The sequence below is a fragment of the Aethalodelphis obliquidens genome, unplaced genomic scaffold, assembly GCF_003676395.1.
Source record: "Aethalodelphis obliquidens isolate GAN/ISIS:26980383/991018 unplaced genomic scaffold, ASM367639v1 scaffold36, whole genome shotgun sequence".
Lineage (NCBI taxonomy): Eukaryota > Metazoa > Chordata > Mammalia > Artiodactyla > Delphinidae > Aethalodelphis > Aethalodelphis obliquidens.
In genome coordinates, this window is record NW_020837980.1 from 2,794,500 (window position 1) to 2,808,340 (window position 13,841).

Below are 13,841 nucleotides of genomic sequence, written 5' to 3' on the forward strand. Positions count from 1 at the left end.
ACAGCACTTTAATCCCCACAAAGAAACTATGTATTAGCAGTCACTCCCCATTTCCCCCTAGAAATTCCCCCAAGCCCTAGATGACCAACTAATCTACTTTCTGTCTTTATAGATCTGCCTACCCTGGACATTTCATATAAGTGGAATAATACAGTATGTGGCCTTTTATGTCTGGCTCTTTTCTTGTAGCATGTTTTCAAGGTTCATCCATGCTTTTGCATGTATCAGCACTTCATCCCTTTTTATGCTTGAATAATATTCCTTTGTATGGGTATACCACATTTTATTTATCCACTCATCAGTTGATGGACATTTGGGTTGTTTCTAATTTGTAGTTATTTGAATAATGCTGCTGTGAAAATTTGTGTTCAAATTTTTGAGTGGGGATATGTTTTCATTTGTCCTGAGTGTGTGTATATATATATATATATATATATGACTATATACTTGGAATTGCTGGGTCATATGGAAGCTGTATGTTTAACTGTTTGAGGAACTGCCAAACTGTTTTCCAAAGAGGGTACACTATTTTACATTTCCGCCAGCAGTGCACGAGAATTCCAACCAATTTCTCCACATCCTCAACAACATTTGTTATTATCTGTCTTTTTGATTCTAGTAGGTGTGAAGTGGTATCTCACTGTGTTTTGATTTGCATTTCCTTGATGACTAGTGATGTTGAGCAGCTTTTCAGGTACTTATTGGCTATTTGTATATCTTTTTTGCAGAAATGCCAAATCAGATTCTTTACCCATTTTTAAATTGGTTTTTAAAAAATTATTTAGTTGTAGAGTTCTTTGTATATTCTTATATAAGGAATAAAGATGCAGACGTAGAGAATGGACTTGAGGACATGGAGGGGAAGGGGAAGCTGGGACAAAGTGAGAGAGTAGCATTGATATATATACACTACCAAATGTATAATGGATGGCTAGTGGGAAGCAGCTGCATAGCACAGGGAGATCAGCTCGACGCTTTGTGACGACCTATAGGGATGGGATAGGGAGGGTGGGAGGGAGGCTCAAGAGGGAGGGGATATGGGGATATATGTATACATGCAGGTGATTCACTTTGTTGTACAGCAGAAACTAACACAACATTGTAAAGCAATTAAACTCCAATAAAGATGAAGGAAAAAAAAAAGAGATAACCAGAAAAAAACTATAACATTGTATATATATAATATATATTGGTGATATAAGTACCTTATCAGGTATGTGATTTGAAAATATTTTCTCCAGTTCTGTGAACTGTCTTTTCATTTTTTTGATGGTGTCCTTTAAAACACAAAAACTTTTCAGTTTTGATGAAGTCTAATTTATTTATGTTTTTCTTTTTTTGCTGTGCTCAGTGTCACATGTAAAAAAATAGAACTCTTTTAAGATGTATTGCTTATTAAAGATGAGTAATTAATTTATGTGAGAAATTCTGAGGTAACAATATGATGGTGGATAAAAAGTAGTTTTTCAAGTGACAAAATAACTTGTACTATTTTAGGCTTTCTTTTAGGGTAACTTTTTCATGTTTCATTTAGGATTCTTGTCCTTTTATGGGGGGAAGAATTATAGAGATTACCATTTATTCAAATATTTATTATTATATATTATTTTTGTGGTTCCATTTGGACAATTAACATTTCTGTTAAATAATGAGGTATCTAAGTGATACTTCAAGTAAAGTGTTATTTATTGTTTTTCTAATTTCTAACTTGTTCACAGGAAAGTAAAAAGAAGATAAGTAACATCATACAAAATTCTAGCACTCAAACCTAACTCAAAGTTAAAATTTGTTTTAATAAAAAGATGTGTACCACATTTTAAGTGAAAATGACTGAATTGCCAAATGTGTTTAGTACATTCCTATTTTTGTAAAAAGATTATATAGATATTTGCTTGGAAATAAAGTCTGGAAGGATGTAAACAAAAAATTAAGAGTAGTATTTTCCATGTTTTGGGGAAATTTCTTGGGTCTACTTTGCTATCTAAAATAAACATATGTGGGAATTCCCCGGTGGTCCAGTGGTTAGGACTCCACACTTTCATGGCTTGAGGGCCCAGGTTTGATCCCTGGTTGGGGAACTAAGATCCCACAAGCCACGTGGTGCAGCCAAAAATAAAATAAAATAAAATAAAATATTTAAAAAATAAATAAAATAAACATATACTATAAAAATAAAGAGGAAAATATCTTCTAGCCTTTCCATGCATATTTAAAATGAAATATTTTACAAAATCACAACTGTATTCAATGTCTTATGTTATTATCCTGCCTTTGTTTACTTTGTATAATATCATGCCATTGAATATTATTTTAAAAGATTTGTACTGCTTGAATTATAATTCATGGGTTAGAGTCTCCTTATTTAGCTATTTCCCTACTTTGCCTATGTTTTTGTTTACAATTTTTTGTCACTTAACAAAGGCTGTGATTAGCATTTTTATAAATAAATTATTGTCTGCATCTCTCATTATTTCCATAGGGGAGATTCCTAATATAAGGGCTATTGGATCAAAAGATATGACTATTTTACAATGTCTTATTCAATAAATTCCTTTGAAGGGGACTTCCCTGGCAGTCCAGTGGCTAATACCCAGCGCTTCCACTGAAGGGGGCACTGGTTCAATCCCTGGTTGGGGAAATAAATCCTGCATGCCACTCTGTGCGGCCAGAACATAAAAAAAAAATTCCTTTGACGATACAGTAACACTAATTGCTTATTCTTTGTGCTTCTAGTTTTGTCAGTGTAATTCTGTTTCTACCCTTTATTCACTATGGAAGCAGCAAGGAAAAGGGTTGAAGCTGCTTGGAATGCACTTTGCACTAGTGGGCAGGAGACCTTGATTCTTTAGGTCCTCAGAAAACTCCCAAATGTCCAGAAGCTTTATTTACCTTATCTTTAAAATAAGGGGAGAGGTTTCACAGCCCTAAGATTCTCTAGTTCTCCTCAGGATACCAGGAGAAATGCTGGGCTTCACACTGTTGGAAAAGAAGCACATGAAATACCTCAGCAGAGGATATGACTTTTCATAAATGAAATGAAGTCCTTAATGACACCATTAAGCAGCTATTATTGTCTTTCTCTTAGAGCTGAAGGAACTGAAGCCCAGAGAATTTAGGTAACTTGCCTAAGATCACTGTGAACTAGTAAGAATCAAATCCAGGTGTGTGTGGTTCCAAAGTCTGTGCTGTTGACCCTTTACAATGATTTCAAAGTTGGACACAAATAGTATTTTTATGCTCTTGATATTATTATTATTATTATTATTATTTTTGCGGTACGCGGGCCTCTCACTGTTGTGGCCTCTTCCGTTGCGGAGCACAGGCTCCGGACGCTCAGGCTCAGCGGCCATGGCCCACGGGCCCAGCCGCTCCGCGGCACGTGGGATCTTCCCGGACCGGGGCATGAACCCGTGTGCTCTGCATCGGCAGGTGGACTCTCAACCACTGCGCCACCAGGGAGGCCCGCTCTTGATATTATTAACCACACACACATCCACAAGTTCTAAACTGATCGTTTCTCTTCAAAGAACTTTTATTTCAAAGGGACTTACCGGTGAAACACTGTTAATGTATTAATTCCAATACCATAAAAATAGTTTAAACAAAACCTCTGGGAATGTGGTGCTATAATTTCATGAAATAATAAGCCCACAAAAATATTAACCTTAGAAACTATAAGAATTCTGTTATAATGCTTCAAAGAATTATGGCAAAATTTTTTTTTCTGACTGAAGGCTGTATTGGTCAGTCCTTCACTTACATAACTTTCTCTCCTCAAGTATTTGAAGAGACACTCAATGAAACTGAAAATATGTGAAAGTGCAATATTTTAAATAATTTTACTATGTTATCTGTTCCCTGAGAATCTTTCTTAGCCTTTTCTTCCTTCCTTCCTTCTCTTCCTTCCTCCTTCCCTCCCTCTCTCTCTCTCTTTCTTTCTCCTCTCCCCACCTTTTTGTGGCAACGCTCCAGAAAGCCTTGTAGAACCAAAGAGAAGCAGATTTCTATCACTGGTAACAAAATATACAAGATAATTTCTCATATCTCCACTCATATGCTACCAGCTTCAACATCCTTTGGTGAATTAATCTTTCCAGCTTCAACAATACGTAGCTACATTAATTTTAAGTGACTACAGCATAACCATTCCTATAGGAACCATGCATTTGCTAGACAATGCATATTTAAAACCTTCACATTTTCAAGGTATGCAAAGTTCGGCTGTTTTTACAGAAATGAGATGATCCATTATAAGTCTTCAGTATTTTTGTTTTTCTATTTTGAGTTTGTTGTTTTTGCTATTTATTCCTGCAGCTTTTATTGAATTCCCACTCAGCTCCATGAGGGCAGGGGCTATATTTGTCTCACTCAACATTGTACCCAACACATATCTGGTGCCCAATAAATATTTGGTTTTCTCCCCAGCTTTACTGAGATATAACTAACATAACAAAACATATTTGTTGAATGAATGTATTCTTTCCCCATTGATTTGAAACGACTTTTAAAATCACATTTAAATATAGTAATTTGTTGCTAAGCTTAGAGGTGGCTATTCACAAATACTGCCTCACTGTTGGCAAGGCAAATCAAGGTGTAGAAAATAGGGAGTGGGGGAGGGGAAAATATAGACAAGCCCTAACAAGTAAAAATTGAGGGGGCACGTGCTTTCAAAATAAACTGAATTCATTGGCTTTAAAGATCTTTTCTAGCAGGAAAGCTTTTTTCTGAATCACCTTTTTCATTTTTTTCAGAAAACATTACTGCAACATTATCTATAAGGTACAATCTCCTACAAATGTTATGCCGTGCTTATACAGATGGTACCTTACCAGACTTGAAATTTAATTATGTTTGCTTTTGCATCCTTGATTCATTTTCTGAAATATGTTGGGAAATAAAACTGTATAGATTTATTCAGAATTATTTCATTTAGTGGAATATTTAGGATCTATGGCTAGATCTATATGACCCAAGGGATAGTTTATTATTGGTCAATTAGAAGGCAAACATTTAATGATTAATATGTCTGAAATACCATTCTGAGGTTCACTATTAGTTCAGGCTACAACAGGCATAATCTGTGCTGTAACTTTGAGCCTGATCGTTGATCCAAGTGTGTCCTTCACATTTTTTTTTAACTTTGTCCACTTTTTTGCTTCCTCCCCTCACGTTTAGCAGCTTCTGCTCTATCTCTGGTTGTAAACAACGAAACAAATGGACAGTGTAGTATTTGTCTGACCCTCAAGGTCACATATGGGATTCAGAGATTCAAAGCTAAAATGAAACATTAAGGTACAATAGGTTTCCAGAGACGGAAAAGAACACAGATAAAAACTGGCAAAATACTGTATCAAGAAATGTTAAAAAACATGATAATTTTTGTGTAGGTTTCCCCAACACTTTTTAAACTGGACTTTGGTTTCCTTGACTATACTTCTGATTTTTCTCTGTTCTTCTCTTGCTAGTCTAAATAACTTTTATCAGAGCCCCAAGGACAGGACCTAAAACAATTCTATTTGGTGTAATAGCTGGACACATGGTAGGTATTCCTGTTTTTCTTTTCTTTTTTTCCCCTCTTATTCTTTTGGTATGAGAAACACCATAACTTCCTTCAGAAACACTGATGTATTTCCAGCCTTTTCTCTTAATTTGATGCAACCTTACCAAGATTTTTATCAGCTTTTTCTCTGAGTGACAACGAATTAATCTGTTTCAAAGCAACAAATGACACAGCCTAAATAAAATCTTGTTACTGAAGGTTGCGGAGTCACCCACTCCGTTTTTATGGCAACGCTGGTTTGGAGCATTTTGCTCATACATGCTGTCCTTTCTGAGGAAACTGATTTTTTCCCCGTCCTACTGTGAAGGATGGAATCTGGGGGTCAAAGGCATCCCTGCATTTCAACAGTGCCCACCTCAACCACCAGAGGCTCAAGCTCGGTTTAACTGGCAATTCCACAAAGGGCTCGCTGCGCTTTTCGAGTGATCGAAATCACCTGTTCAAGGTCGCACATCCAATTGTTACTGGATGCAATCATCAAGGTCGGGTAGGGCTGCCGGGTCTGCGGCCCGCCAGCTCCCGGCGGCGACTCAGCAGGCCCACCTGGTGCCCCGCAATCTGCGCAATCGCTGGGAGAACGCGCCCTCTCGCGACCGACTTCGCGCCGCAGCTGGGCCTGGCGCAAACGCCCCCCGGGCGGAGGCCGGCGGCTGCAGGACCTGGGAACCGGAAGGAGGAGGCGGCGGCGGCCCGAGGCTGGGAGAGCGGTTGGGGGCGGGGCGCGCCCATATAAGCCCCGTGCGGGGTTGAGGGCGGGCCTAGGTGAGAGCGGCTAAGTCGGCGGAGCGTCCGGCGCCGCAGACCCGGCCAGCGAGGGGAGAGGGAGGAGACTGGAGGAGGAGACGCGAGTGCGGGGTGGCGCTGGTCCACCTCCGCAGCTCTCCTGGCTCCCGCCGGCTTTCGAAGGCGGGCCCGTGCTGCGGCAGTGGCGGCGGCAGCGGCCTCGGCGGCCTGCGGAGGTGAAGCCTGGCTGCCGCGGCCTGGGTCGGCGGCGCGGGGTCAGGTGGCCGGCCCGCGTGGGTGGGCAGGGTTGGGCGGCCGCCGCCGTGAGTGCAGGGGCGGCTTGGCATCCTCGGGGCGGGGCCCTGGAGGGCAGGTGGCCCGTGCGTCTTACTGCAGGTCGGTCTCCTAGAGGCACCTGCAGAAGTGGCCCCGGCCGTGTGCTTCGGCGTCCGGAGGACTGTGGGGAGGGCGGGGGTCGCTGCCTTCGGGGTGCCGAGGGCCCGTCGCGTAGAAGCGCCTCTCGCCCGGGCCCTGCAGGGGCTTGGGATCCGCGCCGGCTGCCTGGGGCCTGTTGTGCCCTTGCTTTGGGGATGCTCCTCAAGGGGAGTGGGGGGAATAGCGCTGATGCGCGGGGGGGGAGGGGGAGCTAGGGTCACGGTCGGGACGGTGTAAGACTCGCCAGGATGAGCCCTTAAACCGGTTGGATGTGAGTGGTTAGTCTAAACAAAACTGAACACCAACTCGGGGCGGTCTCAGCTTCACAGAGTACCTCGCTCTAAATGTCCAGTAGTGACGGACTTGCCTTATAGGCCCCAGAGCAATCAAAGGGAAGTTAGCATTCTTGTTCAAGAAGTTTCTCTTCACTTAGTGAATGAGAGCTCTAAAAGAATTGTGTGTGCTCGGGATTTTCTTTTAAAAGTCGTTGTTAGTGATTGGGGTCGGGGCTGCTGGTGAGGGATAATGTAGAGAGTTTCGAATGGCTGCCTTGTCCCGATGGGGAAGGCTTATTTTTTGTGTGTCATCACTTGACCATAGAAATTATTCAATATGTGGATTGCCCTCAGCTCTGAAGCCACTGCTTGTTTAGCGGCTCTTCCTCCCTGTGTGGGAAATTGAATTTCTGGAAACGTCCCCCATATTGTAGATTTTTGCCTACGTAAAGGCGCCAGTGCGTGGCACTAATTGCCTTCAAGGTAGTGAAATGGAAGTGTGGTATTTAAAGCATCATTAGGTTTTGAGCTCACTTCTGTGGAAGAGAATTTTGAGGGCGTGGGTCTAGACTTTTCAGGGAATTTAAAGCCTCTAGTCGTAATTGACTTTTATACTTTGTTTTTTTCTTCCCTCTTTCAGACTCATCTGTTTCAATGGTGCAACTCTCTTCATCTCCATTTGGTTACCAGTCACCTTCAGGCCATTCGGAGGAGGGAAAGGAGGGGAATATGAAGTCAGCCAAGCCCCAAGTGAACCACAGTCAGCATGGGGAAAGCCAGCGGGCCATGAGCCCCTTGCAGCCTGCTCTCGGTTCTGCTGCCTCTCCTTCCCAAGCATATGAGACATATATTGATAATGGACTCATATGCCTTAAACACAAAATCAGAAACATCGAGAAAAAGAAGGTAACTTTTTTTTTTTCCTCCCAGCCCTGTATATGCACCATCTTAAATAAGGGTTAAGGAACTGGCATTTTTGCTTTCTATCAGGGCTCATAGGTATTCTTCCTAAAGATTTTTTTCCTAAAGATTTAAGTAACCTTGAGATTTAGCTGGCTAAAATGTACAAGTGGGCTAAATATTGGCTATATTAAACACTTTCTGTTTGATTTGTCAGAATAATTGAATAAAAATATTCTTCATGGTAAAATTATTATGCATGCTACTGTTGAAATACTTGAAGAGCTGGCTACTTTACGTCAGATTAATTCCTTGAGTGTAGTATTAATGTTTCTTTTCATAAATGAGTAATAGTCTGAATTTTTTAGCTTGTTTTCCTTGTGAGTTTCTGCAGCAGTTGATATTGCAGTATAGCTGCTGCAGTCTTTGGAAGCTTTAATGATGGTAGAGCCAGAAAATGTTTTAGCACTAATTTTTGTGTTGCTAGGTTATCGTTTAAGATTGGTAGGTGAAAGCATTGTAGAGAGCCTTGTGAAGTTACTCAGGGTTATAATCAGCCTAACGTTACAGTAAATGCTGATGTAAAGATCCAAATCATTCTTCATTTCCTGAGTCATGTAGCCTGTGAAACAGTACTGCACGTAGCTTTGTTGTGTCATGATTCTCTTTTGCTTGGGATAGTAAGGTGAGTTAATAACTATCTGGACCTAGGAACTCTTAAATATTTTTATGCCAAGACCTAGTTAAACCCTAGGAAAGTTGCTTTTAATGGAGGAGGGTGAAGAGATTTTTAAGAGTCTGGTTGACTCTTTTTTCCTCCCCCTTCTCCCCTCCCTTGGCGCCCCCCCCCCCACCAACACACACACTAGGAAGGTAGTGAAGAAGAGCCAGTTACTAGTAGCTTCTCTGTAGCCCCAGCTCTCACCAGTTGTCTTTTGAATGCATGCAGTTGATCACAAGTGTGATAAGGTGAGTGTGCCTGGGTCAGCACAAATCCCCTGCCACTGTGGGAAATTAGTCAAAGCAGGATCTATTGATAGAGACTCATTAATGTCTTACCCCAGGTGGAGGAACTACATATATATGTATAATAATGCTCTTCAGTTTAACTATAGTGCCTCTTTAATTGTGAATACCAATCTGGTCAGTACTTATACATTTGTTTCAAGCTTCTGGAAGAGCATTTTAAAGCTATCCAGCCAATATGGAAGGAGCCTAAACATTGCTTTTAGAATACCATAAAGGGTCATGTCATTATTATGTGGACAATAAATGCAATTAATTTGTCATCTATTTACTTAAATATCAAATTTTATATGAAAAATAGCTGCAAGTTGAGGCTACTATAATTCTAGAAAAGAAGTATTTTACATTTCTGTACTTCCATTAGGAAGTTTCCTATGGAACAAATGCCTACATAATTCAACAGGTAACAGTTTCAGTATGAGGTTAGAGTAGGACTTCTCAGTCTCAACACTATTGACATTTTGGGCTGGATAATTCTTGGTTGTTGGGGGGGCTGTCCTTTGCACTGTAGGATGTTCAGCAGCATCCCTGGCCTCTACCCACAAGACGCCAGTAGCACCTTCTTCCTCCCTCCCATCCCCCAAGTTGTGATAACCAAAAATGTCTCCAGACATTGTCGTATAACCTTGGGGGACAAAATTGCCCCTGATTGAGCACCACTGGGTTAGGAGCATATGATTGATTAAATCCCTGTGTGTCACGTAGTCTAATTATAGAGGCCATTAAGAGAAAAAGGTTTTATTACTGCTTAACTTTTGTAATTCCAGACTAATGTTGATTGTGTGTAATATTTTTTTCCCTGACTGGAACTCACCTACAATTTCTGCTTGCCTCGTAGTAAAATGTTATTCTTACAGATTGATAGCTAACTTCAAGAACTTTGTTTTCATAAGGAACAGTCTGGTATTTAGTTTGTTTCAGAATTTTATATCAGGTTGTAGTAGATACAAGTTTCTCTTTTGTAGCTCAAACTGGAAGATTACAAGGATCGCCTGAAAAATGGAGAGCAACTTAATCCAGACCAGTTGGTAAGTGGTTTATGATCCTTTGGCCAGACCTACTGATTTTCTTTTCTTAGTAAAACTCTAGATGAATTTGGGGGAGACCAAAGATTTGATAGGCTAAAAAAGAAGAGTGAGTATCCACTGGATTTTTCAAAGACTTTGTCTTCACCTATTAGATCTCATAGTTTTGACTTTACTTCTTTTGCACTAGTAGATGGTGTACGGATGGGTGTGTGTGTTGTCAAATAAGAGGGAAAATGTAGACTATCGCTAAGAGTTAACGTATGGATTTAAATTAACCTTTCACTAGAGTGGACTAAAGGAGAAGAGCAGGGAATCATCTAGCTTTCTATTTTTCTAAACCTAACATCTCTCTGCTCTGAAATATAAAAGAATATTTACTACAGCTTACCTTGGTTTTCTCTAGTTGCTTCCCTCTAATTCCTTTGATGGTTTCTCCCTGCTTTTCTATCCTGAATTGCCATGTTCCTTCGCAGGAGGCATGTTTATCTGATAGATAGATGTTGGGCCTTTTTTTTTTTTTTAAATCTTACTATAACTATTTACCACATTTAAAAATATTGTTTACCTTCCCATGATATACCTGGTAATTGCAAATTTTATCTAATATGGTGAAGGAGAGTTTTTGCTATATGGAAAATTTAAAAGATGCTTTATTGATGTTTGCCATTTTGACCTGATCACATCTCCTGGCTAAGATGGGGACAAAATTAATCTAAAACTTATTAGATCTAGCTTGTAGATCTATTGTCTTTTATCTTTTTTAACTAAAATTTTTGGTTGTGAATCATAGGTCCTGGTATTCAAGGGCTTTTCCCTTGCCATATTGGCTGTTCTTCACTGACCTCGAATTTTTGTGATGTAGTAAATTACAGTTTTGCTGAGGCACAGATTTGAATTGTCTGAGCTCCGAGAATGATGGGCTTAGATAGCTGGTGAAAGGACTTAGCTGGACATTTCAGCGTTTCAACATGGCTTTGTTTTTAAGTAGTCATGGTATATTCGATAACTTTTAAAGTGATGAAACTTCCCTTTGTGTAAATACCCTTGGAGGAAATGTTCTGTTACAGTAGTGTTTTTGACTTTGGGGAAACATAGGGGATGGGAGTGGGGAGGTTGGTGGTTCTCATGATAGCTCTGTAAGAAATGTCGAGGATATGCTATATTTCAGAGCTCCAGCCAGGTAAACTTTAATCTCAGCATTTCATTACTGCCTTCACAACTACATGTTGCTTCTATAGTATTAATTTAGATTTCTTGAGTAATATCCTGACAAATGCCAAATTTATATTGCCAATAGATGAGTCCTCTCAACTCTAGATTCTTATGTCCAGTTGTCTTTGACATCTTTGACTTCATTTTGCTTCCCAGAACCTGTTCCTCCTTTAACCTTCACTATGTCAGTTAATGGCTTGATGAATTAGAAGGATGGAGTTGCCCAAAACCTTGGAGAATTTCTCGTTTTTCTCTTCATACCTCATATCTAGCCCATCAGCAAGTCTGGTCAATTCTGCCTTCAAAATAAATCCAGAAACAGACCATTTCTCATAAATTCTGCTTCTGCCTTCCTGTTCCACACCACATCACCTTTCATCTGCATTACTGTAACAGCTTCCTCACAGGTTTTTCTATTTCTGCTCTCTCTCCAAGTCTATTCTTAACATAGTAGCCTCAGTAATTCTTTTCAAATACAAGTCAGATGGTCATTCCTCTGCTCAAAAGTCCCTCCCTATTGGTTCCCATCATGGTGGCAAAATGTCCTATAAGGCCCTACGGAATGTGCTCCCCACTTCCTTTTACATCTTTATTGCATTTCCTGCACTCCTCTCTCTTGCTGGCTTCATCCCAGCAACACTGGCCTTCTTGCTGGTCCTCAAACATCGCAGCCACACTTCTACTTCAGGGCTTTTGCATGTGCTGTTCTTACTGCCTGGGATGCTTTTTTCCCAGATGTCTAAATGGCTCCATTCCCAATCTCCTTCAGCTTTTTATTTGAAGGTCATCTTAGTAACGCATGTCCTGACAATACCATACCTCCATTCCCCCATTCACACTCTTTTGCTCCTTTCCTTGCTTTAATTTTCTTAATAAAAGTGCTTCTGTGACAAACTGTAAAGTTTTATCTCTCCTTCTCTTACACTGTAAGTTCCATTAAAGTAGAGATTTTGTCTGTCACTGTTGTTTTCCTAGTACTTAGAATGGTTTATAGTATATGGTAGGCATTTAAATATGTATTACATATAGATTTACTAAATACAAAGTGATTGAATGTTAGGTTTTTAGGTGTGATTAATTATATAGTTAGTGGTACTTTTGAGAAATAACATCTCATACAAGGAATATATACTTAAGGTAGAAATTTAGAAAATGCAGATGAGTCAGAAGAAAAAAAATCTATAATCTGACCCCTCAGAGAACTGTTGTCAGTAGTATAGTACTTAATTTAAAAGCTCTAAGTTTAGTTTTTAAAGTTGCAAGTAATTCACATAGTTTAGAAATCAGGAAATATTAAAAAAGATAGTTTTTCTTTCACCCTGTCCTTCCTCTGTTCATTTCTCATCTTACAAAATAATGATTCTAATAGGTTACTTTGTATTTGTCCATAGTTTCTTGAAGCCTGTATACAGTTTAGCTTAATATAGATACTTCTGGGGCCTTTATTTTTGCTTCTTTTTTTCTTAGTGTACTTTATTTTTTGGGCAGCTTTAGAAATTGAGCCGACAGTAGAGAGAATTCCTGTATACCCCTTGACCCCACCACACACGCACAGCCTTCTCAGCTGTCACCATTCCATACCAGAGTAGTACATTTGTTACAATTGAACCTACATTGACACATCATCATCAAAGTCCATAGCTTACATTAGGGTTCAACTCATTCTGTGGGTTTTGACAAATACGTAATGGCATGTATCCACTGTTATAGTAACATACAGAATAGTTTCACTGCTCTAAACATCTGTGCTCTGCCTGTTCATTCTTTATTAATGTGGTGTCAGTGTTTCCATAATACTTTAAAGTTTGGTTGAAATGCTCTCAAACTGTCAGCCTGGTTCTTTTTTGGGTGGGAGTGCTTTGAAAATATTCTCCATTTTTTCTTTGAAAATTGATCTGTTTAGATTTTTATTGTTTTTGGAGTCAACTTTTTAAAACTTTTCCTTGAAAATCACTAATATTTCATCCAGTTTTAAAAAATTATTTGCAAAGATTGGGACAAAGTAATTATTTATAAAAGCCTATTTCTGTATTACTTTATTTCTAACTTTGTGTGGTTGTATTTCCTCATTTACTCAATTAAGTTAGTGAGTAGCTTAAAAAAATTCTTTTTTAAAGCCAGCTTTTATTTTTTCTCTCCTATGCCTTTTATCTTTTTGCTTTCCTTTGGTTTATTTGCTTCATTTTCTATCTTTAAGCTGAGTGCTTAATTTGTCCTCCCCCCCCCCGCCACCAACCTATATGTATTTAAAGCTGTGACTATTACTTCAAGCACTGCTTTGGCTGATACTATAGATTTGATTTGATACTGTTTTCAGTATTGTTGGCTAGAAGTTTTGTAATTCAGTTTGTATTTCTTCTTCAACCCAACAGTTATTTGTAATACTGTAAATAAAGCTTTCTATGATCTGCGTGATTATATGTGCCTAGCTAATATAACCTCTTTTGGTAGTAACTCTTAAGTAACCTGTTGAGACTAAGCTATAGACTTCTGAGATTTCACTATTGCTAACATAAACTTAGATTTCTCCTTTAAAATAGTAAGAAAAGTGTCTTAATGAAGTTTTTTAGAGTCCCATTTGTAACTTTAATGTCTATTTTGATTCAGGTCTGGATTTGAAACGGAAAACCGAGACTCAAGTGAGTGCTTGAGCAAAAGGCAAGGGTACTTGATGCTTTC

At 39.4% G+C, this 13,841-nt stretch overlaps 1 protein-coding gene across 16 annotated transcripts in view; it reads left to right on the forward strand.

Annotated features, from left to right (window-relative positions):
* Nucleotides 1-6,349: 6,349 nt before the first annotated feature.
* Nucleotides 6,350-13,841, forward strand: part of CAPRIN2 (caprin family member 2) — a 41,913-nt gene continuing 34,421 nt past the window's right edge. For 7 of the 16 annotated variants that reach the window (XM_027129306.1, XM_027129305.1, XM_027129309.1 and 4 more), the window contains exons 1-3: nucleotides 6,393-6,522; nucleotides 7,637-7,902; nucleotides 9,888-9,950. In XM_027129306.1, coding sequence (XP_026985107.1) covers nucleotides 7,651-7,902; nucleotides 9,888-9,950 — 315 coding nt within the window. In that variant the 5' untranslated portion in view covers nucleotides 6,393-6,522; nucleotides 7,637-7,650. Of the gene's footprint in view, nucleotides 6,523-7,636; nucleotides 7,903-9,887; nucleotides 9,951-13,841 lie in introns of those variants that run through there. The other 9 variants (XM_027129311.1, XM_027129312.1, XM_027129316.1 and 6 more) reach the window with 6 other exon arrangements.